This window comes from Phoca vitulina, unplaced genomic scaffold (genome assembly GCF_004348235.1).
Source record: "Phoca vitulina isolate PV1807 unplaced genomic scaffold, GSC_HSeal_1.0 scaffold19, whole genome shotgun sequence".
NCBI lineage: Eukaryota > Metazoa > Chordata > Mammalia > Carnivora > Phocidae > Phoca > Phoca vitulina.
The window spans coordinates 21,137,520-21,160,207 of NW_022589722.1; the positions used below are offsets into that span (position 1 = coordinate 21,137,520).

The 22,688-nt window shown below is 48.2% G+C and overlaps 1 protein-coding gene across 5 annotated transcripts in view; it reads right to left on the reverse strand.

Annotated features, from left to right (window-relative positions):
• Window positions 1–22,688, reverse strand: part of LARGE1 (LARGE xylosyl- and glucuronyltransferase 1) — a 522,066-nt gene that overhangs the window by 113,682 nt on the left and 385,696 nt on the right. For all 5 annotated transcript variants that reach the window (XM_032416931.1, XM_032416930.1, XM_032416932.1 and 2 more), the window contains one exon: window positions 517–621. In XM_032416931.1, coding sequence (XP_032272822.1) covers window positions 517–621 — 105 coding nt within the window. The remainder of the gene's footprint in view (window positions 1–516; window positions 622–22,688) is intronic.

Consider the following 22,688-nt stretch of genomic DNA (forward strand, 5'->3'; position numbering starts at 1 on the left):
CTGACCAGAAACTTTCAGAATCAATAGGATATCTGCTACTTTACTCCCTGTACAAGAAGTATGAATCCAGACGAATCCTGAATGCCTATGGTGAGCACAGATCCAGCAGGCCTCACACGGACATGGAATATGAGGAAAATAAACTTCTGTCGTGCTGAGAAGCTGGAACGCTGGGGTTCTTTGTCACTACAGAATGATCTCTGTATCAGTAGAGCCAAGGAACCTACAGGTCATGGTCCTAAAAAAGCCCAATGGGATCTAGGTCTGGAGGTTAGTCAGAAGAGGGGCTTTTTGGTGATACCACCAGAGACAGCCAAGGTCTGATAGGTACTGCGCCTGCAGTTGTGGCTCTAAGAAAGAACCGGAAGGTCAACTGCGTAGGTACCATCCACTACAGAATTCAGGCAGCCAGGTGGCCTCCTCCTGTGCTTTGCCTGCCTCCTCCCTCAGAGAAGGAGCTCTGAGCCCTCACATCACCTTCCGAAACACCCGCCACGCGCCACCCTCACGATTTACCTGTGTTGTAGCCCCTTCCGAGGGCAGGCCAAGGGCGGTGATTTTTCCACAGGTTTCCCAGGTACCAGTCACTCTGGTTCTCGACTAAGCCCAGGACCTGCTGACCTGTAAAGTACAGAGAAAGCAAAGGTCTTAGAAGAAGCCAGGCCACGTGCAACAGTGGGAACCGAACAGGAGGTACAGTCATGGTGGATCATCACAACAGTGGCTTTCATTAGTAAGCGCCAGGCCCTGATCGACGTGCTTCACTTGTATTAACGTATTTACCTCTCACTTCGCCAGCCCCACCATTTGGAGGCTGCCCACAGTAGCTAATTAACTTGTCCAAGGTCACCCAGTTACTCTGTGATCAAGCCAGAATCCCAAATCAACCAGCCAACCATCGGTCCAACCATCCCTTAACTCATGCACCACCTCTGTGCTTACTGGCCACCTCAAGGGTTCCAGCTGCAATATTCCCCACGGTATGCTAGTTCGCTGGCTTTCTGGGCATCCGCTGAGATCATCTGCTGCCATCAGAGGGAAGACGTGCCCTTGGTGTGGGAGATGGAAGTGCACAGACAAGAGCCCCCTTTGGCTGCAGACCCCCCAGTGTTTTTCCTCTCACATCCACTTTATCTTGAGTCGACAAGCCACGGTGTCCCGTCAACGTGGGAGTGTTTTCTAGAGGAGCAACTGCTTCTCCGGCCCAGCGCTCGGCTCTGATGTTGGCCCCGTGTCTGGTGCACCAGGGCCAACAGCAGAGGTGAGCCAGGCCTCTTAGTAACTCAGCATCTTAGATGAGTCGGTCACTCCTCTCCAGTTCTTAGAGCATCCCATTCCTGGGACTCCAGGCCTTCTACGGGGAGCAAGCAGGGCATCAGATCCCTCTACCCTCTACGAGACAACCCTATCACGCCACTTGCAGCAGATATTCCCTTGGACCTACTATCAACTATTTTATAGACCAGGAAACTGAGGTTCACCAGGACCGTGATATGCACAACTATGGTGGAGCCGACACATAATTCAGCATTTGTCTGATGCCCAGATTCCTTCCACTGTCTCGGTGCAGTCTTGCTTACCTTTACAACAAGTGTTGGAGGCAGGAATTAAAAACCCACGTTATAGGCAAAGAAACCGAGGCGTGGACAGTTTAACTTGCTAAGGGTCCCACGACTCATAATCACTGTCTTCCACAGCTAACCGATGCCTTCTGGGGCTAAAATCTTTATTTTATCGGCCAATCTAAGAAATACAGACCTTTCTGACCAAATGAAAGCCCAGCAACATGTTAAGAAAAACACAGCGGTTCTCCCGGTACACCACGCTGCGTGATATAGAACCTCCCTGGTGTGATGACAGCCCCCTGAAATGATGATGTGTTGGTTCGGTGTAATTTATTTGATCATTTTATCGAGCTCCTATCTAAATCATCACCCCAGCACAAATACATAAATTAGAGGCATGGGAAAAATACTACCACCCACTTTGTCATTATATATGATCACATCCAAAACTTGGTAGAATCCTTCAGAAAAACCCATCACCAATTCAGGAAGGGCAAGAGCTGATCAATTCCACCCGCAACAAGCTTGGGATGCTCATATAAAACTGAAAGCTGAGATCTGAAAGGCAGGTTGTCCTCCGCTGAGAAAGCTGTGTGCTGCGTCTGGATGCTGGGACCTCATTCGAGAGCTCACGTGATGACCTCGCATGGAGGCTGGGGGGGTGGGGTGGGGCCGAGGGGCTGCAGAGTCCTTGGGGGAGCTGGTTCACAGTTACCAATGACCCCAGGTTCGGTATAATGAAGGGCGTCACGTGCTCAGAAATGACAAAAGGGGAATGCTCTTTCACTGAATTTAGAGTGGCCACCTGAGTTTCAGGTAAGGTCATCTTTAGGTACCTTTAAGTCTAAATTCTGTGCTCTGTCATTCCATGCGTTGTGTTTGGCCCCGATCTACTTCCTCAGAAGCTTTCTCTACATAGCCACACTTCATTCCTGCCACATGAAAATGTACAGTTTTGTTGCTTGCGTTCTCCCGTCTGGCTCCTGCTCATACGGCTCTTGCTTGATGGGAAATTCTCTTACCCTCGGCCAACCCCTGCCTGGAATCCCTTCCAACGCATCTCCAGCCTGAAGCCAGCTATGAACACCCCTGAGCGTGAACCCTTCCCTTGGCTCACCCATGAGATGGGAGACAGCTCTACCTAGCATTTCCAGCACTTTTTGACTTATGCCCTGTCAGGGACAGATGGTACACATCCACACCTCATGTGTAAATATCCACTCCTCCATCAGTCCAAGGGCAAGGACTGAGTAGTGTCCAACACGCTAACGGGCGCTGATAAATGTCTGCTAAGTAAAACTCTCCTGACTGGGAGCCCCGTAATGTTAGTGTATTAGTATCCCCACATTTTCAAACCTGCAGAGCATTCTGCCTTCCCCTCATTCACCAAGACCCACACATTCTCCCAGAATTCTTATTTAGAAGTGTTGAGGGCATGAGAGAATTAATAGAGCATATGAACCCCACATTCCCAGATACTGAACCAATTTTGGGGTAAAAAAAAGGTGAGAGCAAAATGTCACCTTATTGTTGCAAGTTAAAGGACTTAGTGTAGATATTCATCATGCCAAAACCCTGACCACTGTTCAATAAAGTTCTAGAAGGACCTAACTGTTGTGCTAGATGGTGCCCAAAGAAACACTCATGGGTGGGCTTGCTCTCTTTCCAAAGCTTCCAGGAGAGCCTGGATGATGCTAGTTAAAAACAGCTCTCACATTGCACTCGATACATTCCAGCCCCTGACGCACCCAATGGGTCAGGGTCTTCACAAGCCCACTTGCAAAACCCAGCTACCATTTTAATCATCAACAGAGCAGCTAATGGATCTGTCTAAAAAAAACAAAACAAAGGCTTAGGAGCTGTTTATTATTTTGCATTTTCTCAACCAATGGATATTAAAATTACCGCTATCCTGTTGCTAATGAAGGATTTTTTTTTTCTTTTTTAAACTTTAAAGAGGGCTGGCGTGTGTAGAAGAGTTGTTTGCAACCATCGTGAGCAATGCAGCCCAGGTGCAAATTGAGAGCAGGGGAATTTGGAGAACATGACTTGAGGTTCACTGTGCATCTCACTCCTCCTCTGGAGACCGAGACCTTGAGTTCAAGCCTTCAGCAGAGCAGTGGGCCTACCGGCGTGTCTGGGCACTGTCACCCCACCTCTGCAGTTTCCCACAAGGGTGAGGAAGATGCCAGACTTGCCAGACAGAGCTGAGTGGGAGGAGGTGTCGATCTTGGTGAACGAGGGGAGAGCAAAATGCTCTTTCCGAAGCTTCCAGGTGAGTCTGGATGATGCTAGTTAAAAACAGCTATCACTTATATAGCACTCGATACCTTCTAGCCCCTGGCGCGCCAAACAGAATTCCAGCCATTGGGTCTAGTCATCTGCATCACAAAAGAACCAGATAATTGGAAAGCATGTTGAACTTGGAGAATTATTGATCCAGGTCTGGAAGCTCTGTCCCTGCTTTAGTTGGGGGTGAGCCTCGCTTGTGGGGTCCTTAGCACAAAATAAGCTCTTACGGCATCTAAATCTTGCCCATAGACCAGCACAATTCAGTGCAGCCTCCAGCATTATGCTTCTTGAGGACAGAGAAGTGGTGAAGAAAAGGAATGCCAGAGCCAGACTGCCCAGGTTCAAATCCTGGCTCCTCCACTCATGAGCTGTGTGACCTCAAACGAGTTACCTAACCTCTCGGTGCTGTTACTTCCTTCACTTATAAAGGGAAGTTAATTCATAGGATATACCTTAGAATTTTATTTTCTCTTGAGGCACAAGTTGATTTTGTGTTTTTTGCTTCTCCAAATGTTACCACTAACAATGCCTGGAAAACCAGTAAAATGTTCAGTAGGTGTTTGCTCTTATTCTTACACCCAGGATTCCCGGGTCCCTCTGTCCCACCTGGTGGCTTCAGCCATCTCCCCTGCTCCTTCCTTAGCTGACCCGGGCCTTATTCTGCCTAGACATTGCTTTAGTTTTGTATCGGCTGAGGGTTTGCTGCATCAGAGACCACACAACAGACTAAGGAATCAAAGACAAATTAAACACGGTCGTTACCCTAGAGGCAGCTAGAAGAGGAGGCAGATAAACAATTATGAAGCAGCGTGGTGCTCGCGGCAGCAGAAACACTGATAAGCGGGAGGAACGGAGGGCAGGGGATCATCGATTCTGTGGGGGATGGTGGGGGATGCGGGCTGGGCGCCTCCCCGGGGTCGCCGGCTGCACGACGGGCTCCACCTGCCCGGTCCACACAGCCCTCCACACTCCCAGGCTTCCCCACATCACCCTTATCGGCAGAGGCCCCGCCGCTCCCTGGTGACAGTCATCCTTTCCAGCTCTGCCAATCCCAGCTCATCAGCCAGGCGGCATCTGGTCCCCAGCGGTCAACGTCTAAAGCTTTAGCCTGGACAATGCGAGCCCAAGAGGCCTGCCATCCCATCAAGAGGTCAAGTCTCAGGGGACTCCTCTTTGCGGGGGGGGGGGGAGCGGGGGAGGACACAGGCTGCTGGTGTGAGGCCTCCCTCAGCACCCCGCACCGTCGCATCTTCTTAGGAGTTATTATAATAAAACACCAGGACTAACAGAAAAGGCTTTGTCATTGTTTTCTGTGCGGCCCTGTGGTTATGATTAAGTGTGCTGTTCCCCATCTTCCTTACTCCAGGCACAAGTTAACTTATGAAAATGAAGCTGTCTTCTTTGCTTATTCATACATCACCACTAACAGCCAGACAAGAGCGAACAAGCTTGCTATTCTGCTGGGGCCCTGGTGTCGTTGTCACCAGCCAGCAGACGGATGGCTCCAGGCTGGGAACATCCCCTCGCTCCCTCCTTCCGCAGCTTCGGGGCTCCAGGCAGGGCTCAGTCCAGGAGGTGAGGCCCCAGGAGCAGGGGGTGGTGATGCTTCCATGGGGCACGAGGGGCACCGACAGGGCAGGCTGGGAGGGAAGCAGCATGGTAAATCAGAAAGGCAAAGGGATTGCAACCCAGGCTGAAGAGAGTTCTAGCCCTAGCTCCGTAGGGCTTGGCCAAGGTCTGACTTTTTCTGAGCCTCATTTTTCTTTTTTTACTGTAAAATGGCAAGAATAGCATCTACCTCCCGCCTCCAAGAACGATGTGCAGATCACGCGAGACATAGGTCAGGCACCTAGGTCCTGATAGGTGCTCACCTAAGGCGTTGCCCTTCCCCCCTGCAGCAACGGTCACTGTGCGTGGTGTCTGAGACGTCCTAGCGAGTGCTGACACTAGCTGCATAGACTGGCCTCTGTGAATCTGGCCCCACCGCCCCCACTCCGTCCTGCTGGCCGTCGCCCCAACACCACCGGGCCTTTTTTTCTTTTTTCTTTTTCCAATATTTATTTTTTTCTGGGCCCTTCTGAAGCCACCAGCTTCTGTGACACTAGAAGACCTCCCCTTTGAGGCTGGTGCTCCCCAGCTCGCGTCCTCAGCCCCCCTTCCGTCGTCTTCTACAGTTTCTCCCTGGATGACAGGACCTACTCCAGTGGCCTCAAATACCACCGACAGGAAGTCAATCCCCCAATCTCCATCGCAGCTCAGACGACTCTCCAGAGCTTCCACTCTTAAATCCTTGCTCTTCACATCTTTGCCATAACTGAATTCCAAAGATGTTATCCGCTATTTCTCACCCATCCCCTCCCCTGTTCTATCACCACCTCAATCCATCTCCTTCCTAGATTACTTGGCAGATCACACTTGATCACCTTTCCCTCAGGGGAGCCTTGCCATTCCACTCTGCCTACACAGAAATATTTTCAAAGTGCAAACTTGATCATTTTGCTTCCTTGATTAAAAAGCTTAATGCTCCCAGGCCCCAGCAGAGTGTGGATGGATGGATGAAAAGTAAGTACTATCTATCATCAACCATCCCGGCCATCTGGAACTAGTAAACTATCTGAAGGGGACCGAAGGGGATGCTTACAGGTTAACCTCTCCAGGTTAACACCAGGGACAGGTAGTTCTAACTGATCACAGATGCTCCCAGGGCGGTCTCCTTATCCCCACCCCCAAGAAAGCTCCTGGATGCACACAGAGAGTCCGCCAATCACTGCTGCATATCAAACCAGCTCTGCTCATACTGGCAGGGGAATATTAAAATGTTATAACCAGGGGCTGTCCAGAGTATCAGCAGAGAAAGCAACAACGACTTCCCAACCTCATATTTATTCTAAGAAGCTATTTTAAAATAAGAAAGCCTTTAATAGTACCATTCAGGGCATGTCTGGGTGCAGGATGACTAATAATAAGGAAAACATATAGGATCACATTACCGTTTACTAAACGTCTTTTAAAAACTGCTGCGCACCTGCCCCAGATGCCCCCAGCCAGTGGGTGTGGAATAAAGCAATCCCTTAGAAGATGCCACACGAAAGGGTATTTAAGCAACCTGAATGGGCTGAAAAGGACTCTTTCTGAACCTGCATGTTTCACAGATCCTACATCCTCCATTTAGCTCTGCCTAAATGCACTCGCAGATCACAGAAATTCATAGGCACAGCGAAGGTCTGAATACACACTCTGGGACCACCTGCTCTTACAGGTGCAGGACAGAGAAGGGGAGCGAGAGGTTTTAGGGACACACCACCCAATGCTGGGGCTCTACCGCTGACTTCATGCTGGCTGTGTTCCCTACGCAGAAGCTTCTCCAACTTGGCCGCCTCTTCTTTCCTGGAACGTGAATATAATTCTCACCTGGTTTAAATTCTAGCTCTCCTGCACTGGAATGGTAATCCTGGGTAAATTCTTAGTTTCCCAGTTTCCTCCTCTGGAAAATGGTAAAGGTTATCTATTTCATGGGGCTCCACTGAGACCCTCGAGCAGGTTTCTGTGTCTCAGGTTCATACTGCATGGCCTTGAGTTGGAACTCATGTGCTCTGGTTAAAAAGGTCCTTTCGTCAACCATTTGGCTGCCTTGGGGGTGCTTGATGAAGCTCGATCTATTGTTCGGGCAACCTCGATTTCATTTAGAGATAAAGACCCCATCCTTGCTGACCTCGATAGCTGAGGGATAATCCCTTCTAAGAGGAATTAGAATCTGTGTCATTCCAGAAGGTAGAATTAGGCTGAACGAGTGAAGACTGGAGGAAGATAGATTTTGCTTCTTAGAAGCAAGACCGTAAGAGTTCCGTTAGAGTTCACCAAGATGGAAACGAGCTGCCTTTCTAGGGAGCAGCTTCTGAACACTGGCATGGTTCTGGAAGAGGCTGTGTGACTCCGCCCTCATCCAGCAGGTATTCACCGAGACCCTACTCTGCAGGGGGCACTGTGCCAACTGCTGGAGACACAGCACTGCAGAAAACAGACCCAGTCCCAGCCTTCTGGATTTTACGATCTCTACAAAGAGCTTCTCAAACGGTATAGCTATCATCTGCCAGGCCCTACCCCTACCCTCCTGAAGCAGATTCTCCTGGGGGAGGCCTGGGGATTTCTCTGCAAAGATACCCCCATTAATTCTCATGCACGGCAGGTTTGGGGACCTTTGGAGTGGGAGGGTCACCCAGCAGGCATGCTGTGGGAGGGGGATTTCTGCATTAGATTGGATGGCCTCAAAGCTCCCTTCCAACACGACTGTGAGAAGTCTTTCTTGTAAGCCCCAACGAGCTTTCTCAGCATCCCCCTCCTGCTGTACTGTCCCCGTGCATTCTTCCTCTACTAGCTCTGTAGGTGTGTGCACACAGCTGCCCCGTGGTGGGAGCCTGTTGTCCTGGGCAGCCCCCTTTCCGTGAGCACTTTGCCCAGGCACCGGGATATGCGCTCTCCATGCACTGTCTCTGAGTACCTTACAACAACCCCATGAGGTGGGCACTGTGCTTATGTGTATCGTCTGGAAGGGAAACTGAGGTTTAAAGAAGTTACATCACTTGTCAAGGACCCGCGGCTGGGATCACAGAGCCTGGGCTGTGTTCACGTCTCTCTGTTGCAAAAGCTTTTGTCTCCACACCTACACTCAGCGTTAGGAACAATCTGCAAGGCATCTCCCTCCCCAAGTACCACCACTGTGGGCAAGGCTCCAAAGGACAGGAGAGAATGGGGAGAAGGTCCAGATAACGATTCCATCTGCCAAGATGCAAGAATAAGTCCCCACCCACCCTCTCGAGTCAGTCCCAAGTGGGCTCACATTAACTTAACTTACAGTCTAAAAAACTCCTGCTCGATCTCAAATAATGATTTCTCTCTTCTTCCTTCCCTGATCTTTGGTCTTTAGAAACAGGAAAAACTAAAAAGGAACACAGGGCCAGCCGTTGGGCTCTCTTCCAAGGCTCTTATCACACCGACACCCAGGATGCCTGGCTGCTGTGTCCTCTCAGTTGAGGCCTCGGCCAGGGGGGCAGAGCCGGCCTGGGTCCAGCTACAACCTCCATCTGCAGACTTCTTGGATCTTTTTTTTGAAAAAACACGGTTTGTTGGCAGCTTTGAGATACTTTGTTCACGGACACTCCTCTGACTCTAATAGTGCCTACGAGAAATCATCTCGCTCTTCCTACTGGGGCTGCAGGAAAAAGCACTTGTTTGTAGGGTTCTAAGGCCACCAGAAAAGCTCTGGCTTTTCCAATTATAGCTGACTCTTGAACAACATGGGTTTGAACGTGCAAGTCCACTTACATGTGTATTCTTTTTTTTTTTTTGGTAAATATAGTACAATACTGTAAATGTATTTTCTCTTCTGATTTTCTTAACATTTCCTTTTCTCTAGTTTGCTTGCTTGTAAGGATACAGGATGTAATACATGCAACATACAAAATATGTGCTAATCAATTGTTCATATTATCAGTAAGGCTTCCAGGCAATAAGTGGGTAAGTTTTGGGGGGAGTCAAAAGTTATATGTAGATTTTTGAACTGAGTGGGGTGGGGGGGTTGGTGCCCCTAATCCCATCATTGTTCAATTCAACCCCATCAAACGTCAATTGTATTAACTGTGCAGTTACTAGTTAAGCACCAGCCCAGGGCATGGGGATGCAACGGCGGGTGAATTGTGAGATGGTCCCCGCCTTCAGTGCAGCTTAGGACATATGAGTTTGCTAGGGCTTCTGTAACAAGTACCACAGAGGGGGTGGCCGAAAGGCCAGAATTCATTTGGAAGTCCCAGATCGAGGTGTTGGTGGGGTTGTTTGTTCTGAGTCTTTGCTCCTTGGCTTATAGATAAATGCCTTCTCCCTGTGTCTTCACATGGGAGGTCCGTCTGTGTGTTCTAATCTCTTCTTCTTATAAGGACACCAGTCATATCACATGAGCGCCCATCCTAATGACCTCATGTTACCTTCATCACCTCTCTAAAAACCCTCTCTCCAAAGGCAATCACATTCTGAGGAATGGGGGGTTAGGACTTCAACATATGAGTTTTGGGGGACATAATTCAGCCCATGACGTAGGGCAAGGTCACTATATAACCACACCAACAAATGTGGAACTGTGACCCTGAAGGGCTAGGGGAGGTGAGGTCAGAGGTCAGAGTGCTGCCAGGGTCTGTAAGAGGGGAAGTCAGACAAGGAGGTCCTCTGAGGAAAGAAGGATCCGATCGCGATCTGAAGGAAGATGGGAAGAGTACCAAGGCGGGGGGGATGGTGTATGTTAAGATCCTGCAGCGGGAAGCTTGAAAAGGATGAAGGATACGGTGTCACGGAAAGATACCTGGGCTCTGTCTCTGGTTCCTGGCACAGAGCTCCTCAAACCCTTGGAATTTCCTGAGTGGTAAGGGTGATAGGAGCATCTTTTGTTGTAATGAGGTGACTCCTGGTGGGCCCCTAGAGAGCTACATGGAGGGCTGGTTGCCAGAAAGACAAAGTCTTAATGATTAGAAGCTTGGGACTTTCACCCAATTGCCCAACCTCCAGGGAGGGGAGAGGGGACAGAGACTGAGTTCATCACAAATGGCCAATGATTTAATCGATCATGCCTACCTAACGAAACCTCCATAAAGACCCTAAATGATGGGATTCAGAGAGCTTATGGGTTGGTGAACACATCGCGGTGCTTGAGGGTGGTGCCCTCAGAAAGGGCATGGCACCCCCACACCCCTCCCTCCAACCCTGCCTTAGGCATCTCTTCCATTTGGCTGTTCCTGAGTGGTAGTCTTTAAAATCAACCACTAATAGTAAGTAAAGTGGGTTCCTGAGTTCTGTGATCTAGCAAATAGCAAACCTCCGTGAAGAGGGGGGTTGAGGGAGGCCCTGACTTGGTAGCCAAGTCGAATGGAAGTGTGGGCAACCTGGGGGCCTGATACTCATGCCTGGTGTCTGAGGGGCAGGCAGGCCTGTGGGACGGAGCCCGTGAGCCTGCAGGGCCTGACGCCAACTGCAAGTAATAGTGCCAGACCTGAATTGTAGGATGCCCTCCTGGTGTCCTCCGGGAGTTGGAGCACTGGTTGGTGTCAGGAGGAAAAACTACCTCTTAAGCGACTAACAGCCAGCATGGCTGAGACACGGACCCCACAGAGGAGGTGGGGGAGGAGACCGCACCTGGGAGGAAACCTGCGGGACCCCACAGTCCAGGTGCAGAGTGAGGAGGCTTTTCTTCTAAGGACAAGCAGGGGCACACCTGAAGGGTCCGAGGCAGGCAGGACCATCTGGCCACAGGACACTGGGCACCATCTGCAAAGAAGACAATGTGGACAGTGCCCTGTGGGGGTGGTGCAGCAAGGAGGTGCCATACAGCCCCAGCTACGGTCAGGGAGGGCCAGTGCGATCGGAGTTTGGGTCTGAAAAGGACATTCTCGCTGCTGTGTGGGAGATGGATCAGCGGATGCTTGGAGGGATTAGAAATCAAGGGTCTTATTTTTCTTTCTTTCCTTTCTTCCTTTCCTTCCTTCCTCCCTCCCTCCCTTCCTTCCTTCCTTCCTTCCCTCCTTCCTTCCTTCCTTCCCTCCTTCCTTCCTTCCTTCCTTCCTTCCTCCCTTCCTCCCCCACCTCCCTCCCTCCCTTTCTCTCTCTCTCTCTCTCTTTCTTTTAGAAATAGCCCAGTGGAGACACGCACACCTAGAGATGAGCAGAGAGGTAAGGGCTGTAGGCACACAGCACGGTCAGCAAACACCTTCTGCGGCATCTGTGTGCAGGTGGCCTGCCTGGGCTGAGGGCCATCCATACCAAGAGGTGGAGGTGAGGTGCTTGCAATCTACTAAGGGGATGGGGTGTGTGGGAAAGCGGGCAGACTCTGGATCTCCCAGGGTGCCACATACCCTGGGGAGCACTGAAGTGCTCTCTCCCCCTGGGAATAGTGCTGTGGGGACAAGTCAGCCTGTGTCTGGAGCCAATCAGGCTCTGGGAAAGAGTGGTCAATGTGACTTTACGAAATTATGTTAAGTGTCTTGGGGGATGCAAAAGAGGGGCTGCTGGGTGTGGGTTAAGTCTCTGAGGTGGTGGGACTCGCCACCTAAAACAAGACAAATCAGCACAGGGAGGAGGAGGAGGAAAGGACAGCTAGGTAAAGAGGATGGGGGAGAAAAGTTCTCAGGCAGGAACTCCCACACGTGCTCCGGCATCAGTGTGGGGAGACACGGAATAATAAAATAACATACTCAGCCGTAAAAAGGAACGAAGTACTGATGCGTGTCACAACTTGGCTGAACCTCGGACACGTTATGCCTAGTGAAAGAAGCCAGACACAAAAGCTCACATGCTGTATGATTCCTTTTATATATCTAGAGTAGGCAAATTTATAAAGACAGAAAGTAGGTCAGTGGTGAACGGGGCACAGCGGGAGGGACGGTGGGGAGTGATGATTTGCTGGGTACGGGGTGTTCTTCTGGGGCGATGATAATGTCTCAAAACTAGAGAGAGGTGACAGCTGTCTTACCCTATAAACAACTAAACACCCCTGAATCGCACATTTAAAAATGCTTACTTGTTTGAAGTGACGTGAATTTCACCAACATAAAAGCTGATGATGACACAGCTACTATGGAAGGAATACTTGGTATATGCCAATAACAGTTTTACACTGTTGATCCCGCTGAGTCTTCCACACTGATGCCAGAGCCCCGAGACCTCCCCTCGATCCCCAGAGCTCTCCGGCTCCCCACTCACCGGCCTGTGTCCCTAGTGACCTCCCTTCAGCCTACCGCTTTAAATACCGCCCACGTGTTGTCCCCAACCTGATTTCTACACTGACTTCCAGAATCATAAATTCAACCGCCCATCTCACTTCTCTGCTTGGGACATCTACAGGCGTCTCGGGCCTGGGACGTCCCACACCGAACTCTTGATTCTTCTTTTCTCCACCAGCTCTCCCACCTGTGTTACCCATATCAGGAAAGAGCAGCTCGTTCTCTCCATCTCTCCAATTGCTTAGACCAGAAATGATGGAGTGGTTCTTTCTCCCTCAAGCTTTACCAGAGTACAGTGGAATTCAACAGACTCATCGATTTTGGTAACTGCGTGCGGTCATGCAACCATCACCAACAAGGTACAGAATGGTTCCACCACCCTAACGTTTCCTTGTGGCCCTTCTGCAGGCGATCTACCTCCCTGAACCCCAGCTCCAGGCAACTGCTGCTATCTTTCTGTCACACTATCGCTCAGCCTTTTCTAGGATTGCACATAAACAGAAATACAATCACAGAACACTGAGTTTTCTAGGTTTGACTTCCTGTATTTAGCACAATGTTTCTGAAATTTACCCAAGTGGTTATATGCATTAATATTGCATTCCTTTTTATTGCTGGGTGGTGTTCCAAAGAATGGATATACCACCATTTGGGTGGAATCAAGCACTCTTGTTTTGCCTAAATTCAGCCTGGGCTGAATCCAAGCTGCAGATCTGGATATCACTGGAACACAAATGGTATTTAAGAGCATGAGCTCGTGGAAAGGAGAGGCTGATGGAGAAGATGACCAAGGCAGAATGCTGGGCCCCATGATGCGTTGCTGTTGAACAAAGGAGAGAGAAGCCAGAGAAGGGGTCTCCCCTGTCCAATAGCAGAAAGCTACCATGTGGTACCACATCAAGGAGAGCCAATGGGGAAGCTAAAGGTAGGGATTCTAGACTGTCAACGTATCAGCTCTTTCTCACTCTAAAATTTGCAGTTAAGCAGCCTGGACTCCAAAGCCCATACTCACCACCCTTCAGCACTGCTGCTACCACCTTTCATTCACAAGATGCTCTATCTATGGTGAGATTCCTAACTGGCTTCCTTAGCTCCGTTGGTGAAAAACCAAGGTCTCCATACTTCTTTCACCAGCTTCAGATTCAAGTGCCTGGTTATGATGCACATCCTTCCAGGAGGGAAATCCATGGCCAGTCTTTCCCCCTGAAAAAATCTGTTGGCCACAGCAGCCCACAGCTACAGGAAAGCTGAGCCCCAAACCACATTCCTGTCTGTCAATGACCTGAGGCCAAGTGCTCATGCAAGAAAACTGTGTATCTCATGTTTAGAAAAGCCCTTCTGGGTCTAAGGAAACTCCTGCATTGAGGATGAGGCTTTTTGTACTCTTAAAAACAAACAAACAAACAAACACCCATAAGACCCCATTGCAGTATCATGGCCCAGGATATCAAAGCTGCCAGGGCCTGGGAAGTATTTTGGACCAAGCTTGTCATCTGAATGATAAGGAAATGGAAGCAGAGAGAAGGTCTGCAACCAGGTGCAGGCTCTCTGTCCTTCCTAAGTGTGGTCTCCTCTGCCTGCACATAACATGAATTAAGCATCTATTATTTTCAGGACACTAGGCTAAAAAAAAAGGGAGTACACACTTCGGCAGGTGCTGCGATGCTCCTGGACTTTTAGCCTTTTATGGTCTCTTTTTGTGAAAGTGACTACAGATATTCCAAGATAAACAACAGAGGTACCACATCTGACAGTGTCTAAGGAACAATCACCGAGGGTTGGCTGGGAAAGCTCTGGGGGTGTCTTGAACTGAGCCCTGGAGAGAATAATGAACATTGTTTAGTCCTGTTAGGCACTGTGCTGGAGGCCACTTCATCCTGTGACCAAGCCTCTGCTAGGTCAGTATTATTATTCCCATTTACAGGTAAGAAACCTGAGGCTCAGAGATAAATGCAACCAGCCCAGTTTCCCCCAGGCTAATGATGGAGATGGGATCCAAGGATGACCCCAAAGGCTAGATGGTGTTTTTCTGGGATGAAGATAAAAGGGGAAGGAGAGGAGATTAAAAGAAGCTTTCTATATTGGAGAAGTGTTAAGAGATGGCACACAAGAGTGATGAGTTTCTCAGAGCTTATGCATGGATGATTTATGAATTTTGCACAAGCCACCTGTCCTTTGGGGCATTTCACTGCAGACTCACAACTCAATCAACAGGTAGCCAAGTGCAGGAAAAGAGCTGAGTCGCACTATCCACAGAACGTACAAGTACTGGGCACTGGGTCTGACTCTGGGTGACAAGCCCATAGACAAGACAGGGTTCTCTCCCTCAGAAAGGCCACGGGTTCATCAAGGAGACAAAGCACCAAATACGTGGCCTGAAACGTGTTATAACAGAGGCACGCCAAACGGCAGACTTCAAAAGGACATTAGAACAGTTTATCAAACGAGGTCCTAGTACAGTTAAAAATACTACACTTGGAACAACCTTAGTAATCATCTTGCCTAACCTTTTCAGGGCACAGCTGATGAAACTGAGTTACAGCAAGAGGAAATGATACTCCCAAGACTACACAGCTGCGTAGAGACCAGAACCCTTGCTTCTTAACAAAATGGTGCTTCTCAGCTGCTCAGGATCAATGCGGGAAGGAAGGCTGCTAAAATCAACAGCTGGATTGGGATGCAGGGATGGACCCTGGCTTCCTTCAGGTCCTTCCACACCCTCTTCTCACACAACACCTGCAGAAGCTGAAGAGCAGACATGACACATAAACCACTGGGGTTCTGTTAGCTGAGTCATTCTCTCTAAGCCTCCTCGTTGCCGTCCCCCTCGGAGAGAGTCCTCTCTTAGCAAGCCAAGGGCAACACACCTATAATAGTCAGCTAATGGTCTTCTCTTGGCATGGTATTAGATCACCAAAAACAAAGCACAAGACCTTGCTTTTTAAATTTTTTTTTAAGATTTTTTATCTATTTATTTGACAGAGAGAGACACAGCAAGAGAGGGAACACAAGCAGGGGGAGTGGGAGAGGGAGAAGCAGGCTTCCCGCTGAGCAGGGAGCCCAATGCGGGGCTCGATCCCAGGACCCTGGGATCATGACCTGAGCCAAAGGCAGATGCTTAACGACTGAGTCACCCAGGCGCCCCAAGACCTTGCTCTTTAATAGTTTTGATATCCTTTCTGATTGAGACTAAATGGAGGCTTCCAAGTTCAAGATAGAAAATAATTTTGTTTGGTAAAGTCACAGAAATGAATGGGCTGTGGTGGGAGAGAGCCAAAGAGGGGATGCATGTATGTGTAGACAAGCAAATAATTCTGAACAAGGAGCCAGCATTCTAATCTAGATTCGCTCACCCATCCATCCACCCACCCACCAACCCATCCACCCATCTACTCATTCATCCATCCAACATTCACTTATTAAGTGCCGATTATGTGCCAGGAACTGTTCTGGGCTCTGAGTCGTAAACAACCACCACCAAGCCAAAAACCTTAAGGCCCTGTCCCATTGGCACATTCATTCCAGCGGAGGAGCCAGGCCACAGATAGATCCATGGGAAAGTGCCAAGTGGTGCTGAGACTCCATGACAGTAAGGTAGATGAGGGGATTGAGAGGGATGGGAGGAGGGACCGGAGCCTACCAGACAAGATGGGGGGCGAGGGGGAGGTAGAAAAGCATAGCAGAGGTGACATTTGAGGAGAAAGGAACTTTCCCTCTGCTCACAGGAAGGCCAGGGCAAGAAGAAAGAGTGACAGACAAATGGGGAAGCCTATAGTGCAGAGGCCTCCAGGAAAGGAATGGTGGCAGCCCTGGTGTGTCTGTCTCGGGTGAGCTGGCTGCATAAAAAAGCTTTTGTTGAGGCTCAATCTGGAAAAGGTCACCGATTTAGTAGCAAGTGGCAGGCAAAAAAAATCTGCCTGGGATGACATGTGTTCCTTATTTAGGGCTGAAGGCTGCTTGAGAATGAATAGGTCAGAAGGCATCGGGCTGCATGGTGCATGTCCGAGTAACATTTCAGAGCCATCAAAGGAGGGAAACAAGACCCATCGCGGGGAGAGAAGGACAACTGCATAAAAAAGACATAGTCCCGAAGCCCAGAAGTTCAGAAGTGTAGGTGGACCGCCTTGAGGATGGCTACAGCTTTTCCATCCTCTTTCCTTAGTCAAAATGAGGGCCCTTTCAATTCATTTGGCCTGTAACTTACAAAATGCTCCTTTCTTTTGCTCTCGGAAATGAAGCCTGCACGAGCTGCTACTGAGGTACTCCCAAAGGCCCGGGAGAGCGGAGTCACAGGGAGGGGTGACGGGCTGAAGGCCAGAGCGGGGATCGCAGAATGCCGCACAACTGAGCCACACTGGCTGGCTCTGTGCTGAACGCCCGTGTCTGGCCTCCCAACTCTCCCCGAAGGACACTGAAGAGCTTTACACAACTTCCCATTGCATTTACTGCAAGGACGTTACTGAGGACAGTGTCCACCAGGCCAGTCTTCCCCTTGGAAAGTCCCCGGTGAGAAATTCCTGTCAAACTAAACAATAGGATTAACTTGAGTCCACTGAAAATAAATAGTATATATTCTTTTGGAGCAGGAGTCCTCTGAAAAGACTTATTTTTAATTATTTTTTTTATGATTTATTTACTTATTTGAGAGAGAGAGAGTACAAGCTGGGGAAGGAGCAGAGGGAGAGAGAACAGGCTCCCCACCGAGTGTGGAGACTAACGCGGGGCTCAATCCCAGGACCCCGCGATCATGACCTGAGCCGAAATCAAGAGTTGGACACTTAACCGACTGAGCCACCCGGGCACCCCGATTGAGTAGACGTTTTTACTTTGGCTGCCGATGAACCTTGTCCACAATGTATTGTATCTTTTCTTATAAGTTGCCTAAAGCTCTTTATAGGATACAGTAGGTTAAAAATGAGTAATAAATAAAACAGTATGTCTGTGCACACACGGGGCCTGTTCAGTTTCTGTTTGTTTAAACTCCTTACACAGTTTCTCACTCACATGGTTATACGTGAGTTTTTGGAAACCGTTTCCCATTTTCCACTTTCTAGCGGTGGGGCAAGGACAGGCTGACTTCGTCGTCACCATGTGAAGGTTTGGAATTCTCTTAGAGGCAAGACTTTGAGATGCAGTCGTTGCTGACTTGCTAACTTGGACAACGATATACGTTCAGTCGGGTCTCCCAGAGAGCACCCCAAATTACCCCAGCACCAGAGGTTAGAGTTCATAAAGCTACAACCAATGTGCAGCGTCAAGTATAGTCAAGGACAAGAGTTCACCCATTTCACCGAGGGGCCGGGTCCTTCACATTGACCTTGATCTGTAGCACAACTGACCAGTAGCCTGTGGCCAGCCCTTCCTCATTCTGTTTCTTCATCTGTCTCTCTCCCCTGGATGCCAATTTTTGCCTCGGTTCTGGTTGAACTCGGGCAGAAGGAACCTCATACTGACCTTCAGTTCCTATCATCATTTCACTTCCTGTAGCTCCACTGCATGTCTGGGTTCTCTCAGTTTTCTACACAAACCTGAGAAATGGGAAAACCACTCATTTTACCCTTTTCCTGCTGTGTTTTGAAAATACATCAGAGGCTCTCTTTGTTGAACTACCTTTAATCAATGCACTGGGTTAAGCAAGTGGGGGGACATAAAGGATCATCTGACTCCAAGAATCAGAGCTCTTACATAGGGTCCAGCAATCATGAGGCAGGGCAAGGAGAGAAGCCCAGGATGGCAGGGTCACTCCCCTGCTCCTTGCCACACTGAAAAGAGCTCTTGTCCAGATTTAACATACTAGGTCCATGAGCTATATACCCCATCATTACTACACTAAAGGCAGAGGTGTCAGTCATGAAACATTGCTATTTTATACTCCAACAGTTACATACTTACATGCTGTTGCCCAAGGAGAAACTGCCCCATAAACCCACTGATTAGATTTGTTTACCATATGCTGTTGGGTGAATATCTGTGTCTGCCCCAAATTCTTATGTTGAAACCTAATCAACCTAATGGGATGGTATTTGAAGGTGGGGCCTTTGAGAGGTGATGAGTTTCGGAGGGTAGAGCCCTCATGAATGGGATTAGAGTTCTTACAGAAGACAACCCAGAGAGATTCCTCACCCCTTCTGCCATGTCAAGACACAGAAAGGAGGGCGCCCGGGTGGCTCAGTTGGTTAAGCGACGGCCTTTGGCTCAGGTCATGATCCTGGAGTGGAGTCCCACATCGGGCTCCCTGCTCTGCAGGGAGTCTGCTTCTCCCTCTGACCCTCCCCCCTCTCATGTGCTCTCTCTCTCTCATTCTCTCTCTCTCAAATAAATAAATAAAATCTTAAAAAAAAAAAAAGACACAGAAAGGAAATGGCCAGCTATGAACCAGGGAGCAGTCCCTCACCAGATACCAAATCTGTTGGTACCTTGATCTTGGACTTCCCAGTCTCCAAAACTGTGAGAAATAAATGTGCTGTGCAGTGTATGATAATCTGTTAAAGCAGCCCAAATGGATGAAGACACTAGACCAGGTACATACTGCTAAAAGCAATCCAGAGAGAACTCTCAGATACCAATAATGTGGTTGACAGAAGGTTTGCCATTACGATGTTTATAAGACTTGACCAGGTCACCTTTCTTTCTTTTCTGCGTCTGTAAAGGGAGGGAATGGATTGCAATACATTGAGGGCCTCCTGCCCATCCTCCTGGTCTTCCCCAGGACTTTGTTACATGGACCAGTGCAGAGGGCATGAAGAACAAGGTCCACTGAGTTCTTCGGGATGTCTCCACTTCCCTGTTTCCGCCCATCGGGCCATGTGCTAACCAAGAATGAGTTACAGTTGTTCCAAAACCTGTATACGCACGTTGTTATTGTTGCAATTAAGTATTCTAAGTAAATATTATGTAAATTGATTAATTAGCAGTGTGAAAAGAGAGCTGTCTCTCTGAAAACTAAATTGAATTCGAGAAAGATCTCATGATAGCGGTGAGTCGCTAAACAATGGCTTTGGTATTAGACCACTCAGAAAAGTAGTAAAAATCAGGTTGGATTCTGTATTCCTGTGCTTAAAGAATGTCTTTGGTACTACCTCTACATAACTGGAGTTGGAAATAACATTATGAGTGTAGACTATATAAGAAAAACACCACATAAGGATAATCAGTGGACCCTAACTCGAGAAAAAGGTTGACTCTCAAACACCTGTATTTACTTCATCTGTAGGTTTTCTCCCCTTATTATTGGCCATCTTTGTGACACCGGAGCAATTACTACAGACGCACAGTCTTAGAAATAAGCAACATGAGGGTTCCAGCCCAGGCGCAATTGTTCTGAGACCTGGACATCCACTTTTGTAAAGTATTTCCCAAATACTTCACAAAATAATCCCAAAGGTCCCTCTGAGTTCTGGCAGTCTACGATCCCATGGGGCTGTCAATTACCTCATAGCTGCTTAAGACCTAGGCACAACCCCCAATCCACCTGTACCAAAAAGTCTTGCATATGACCTAAGGACTCTGACCTACCTTATTATAATCGACGTTCCCCATCATGGGTACTGGTATTCTTTCTTCAAGATAGGAAGATTTGGGACATATTGTCTTCATACTTCTCAAACATAAAGGTTTTGATTTGCCTGTACTTCTAAATGTATGCCTAATCAAAGTGTGGAGAAATCATAAACATCGTACAAAGTCCTTTTTGCTTTCTGCTTTTGGGCTTGATGTTTTCCATTTCAATTAACTCTGTATTAAGGTGTCATTGAATGAAAGGCATCAGAGAAATGGAAGAACCTGTTAGAAACACAACCTTTTAGCCCGAGAGATTCAATTCCATTCCACTTAGGCAATTTTTGACTGCTGCTGACCCAGTCACGTAGGTGCAAGCCTCCTCATCGTGCATCTTTCTCAAGAGCTTGTATATGGGGGCGGCTGCCATTCTGAGTGAATAGAACTCAACATGCTGTCCACTCACTCTCTGTAGATTTGGGATAATGTGTCAGGTGAGAATGAGGAAGCTGAAGGGGGCCGGAGAGAAAGACATAGACAAGGAACAGGAGATCTGATCCAGTCAAATAAACTTCTGTGGCTTATATAACTTGGGCAGACAGAAGCTGTCACTTGCAAACTTGCAATCTGGGAAGTTTTGTGGCTGCCAACAAAGCTAGACATGAGGGCAAAGTGTGTCAACTCTGTCTTCAGCTAACGGTCACTTGTATGGCATCACTGAAAATTTAAGAACAAGCATATTGAAGAACATAACCTAGTAACAACCCTTCTGGACAGAATTTTTATTCTTTGATTCAATAAACATTTAGTGAACATCTAGGACATGTCATGGATGTTATGAAATGAAAAAAAATGCGATAGAACTGCTGACTTTGAACACATGACAAATAAAAATAGGAGCCACTTATGTGCATGAGAGACACAAGACAATAGCAAATGTGCCCCAAATGGAACCTAAGTAAACCCCCATGGAAATATGACGATAGACTAATTCTCTGCAACCAAGAGAGCCAGAGGAAGGCCCACAGGGGAGGTGGCATTTGCACTGGGTCTTAAAGGATGAATAAGATTTGGGTGGGCAGATTAAAAGGTGAAAGGTCATTCTAGGCCGAGGAAAGACCCTGAGGGTAGCAATCACATAGAGCTGTGCACGGTGAAGGGGAGGCTGTCTACGTATTGAAACACTGCAGTTCTGGTTTCAAGTCCAAGCTGAGCCACTGGCCCCTTGTGTGTCCTTGCAAAGTCCTTCACCCTCCGAGCTTTAGTTTGCTCTTTGTCAAAAAGGGGCTGATAAAACCTACTTGCAGGTTACTGCAGGGACTAGAGATAATGTATGTAGAGTATCTACGTTGGTGCCCGATACTTAGAGTTGTTCAATACATGAGTTGTGGTTTGACTGTTATTACTAGGAACTAAATCTGGGAGGGTGGACTGGGGTCAGCATGGACACAGAAATCTGGTCTTGACTTGTATGCTAAGGTGAGTGGGCATCCAATTTGCTAAACAGGAAAAGAATATGAAAATAATCCTTGTCTTATTTATCCCTTACGGATTTTAAGAAACATAAGAGCAATAGTAAAAATAACAAACAGAAGTGTCCATGAGACACTGTATAGGGCATTTAAAATATGTTGTTTCATTTAAGTTTTCCAGTAACCTTAGAAGACAGATATTACCTTCCATTTAACAGAAATGGAAACTGAGGCTCAGAAAAACTGAAATCCCTTGCCTGTGGATATGCTACTAGTAAGCAGTACAGCTGGGATTCAAACCTAGGTCCTTCCTGAGTCCAGATTTGCATGCCTCATGAACTGTTCAGCATCTCCATTCAATGTGGATCTAGGGATGTGGTCCATGGTGAAAGCCTTCTACAGGTTACTGAAGAGTAAATTCAAACAAAACTCTCCTGACATTACAGCATTTGGTACAGCGTGGGGACATATAAGAAATGGACCCAATATTCTAAGGGTTGTCTCCTGTCCAGAACCCTCCTTGCCGAAATTCTCTTTTATGCTGCATCTATCAGCTCAGACGGCCCACTCTATACCCTCAGGAGGACCAGAGAACAATGCAAGTGGGTTCTTGCTCTATAAGCTGGGATGCTGGTGGCTCTGAGCCCATGCAATGGGCAGGCATGGGGATGGGCATTAGTCAGTGCTAGGAACCCCATACCACAAGGTGGGCCAACTCACATGATCTTGTTAGACCCATAGAGAGAAGATAGCTGCCTCTGGACATTCCCCAGGGGCCCTCAGACACGTGGGGCGATGCTGATGTTGGATGCTTACACACAGTAAAGCTAAGTGCAGTAGTCAGAGGATGAGAGGGAATGTTTAAAAAGGGGAAAAAGCAATTTCCTCCTCTACAAAGCCTTCCCCAACTTCATGGGCCAAATTTAGCTCTCCTGCTGTACTTCCATTGCTTCTGGACCATGTCTTCATTATAATAATAATCTTTTAGTAGCAGCGGGCATCAGGATCCCCTGGGGAGGTTTTTAAAAAGTACATGAACTTGGCCCCCATCAGGAGATTCTAATTTGTTAAGTTTGGGTTGGGCCAGGGAATGAGTAGTTTTA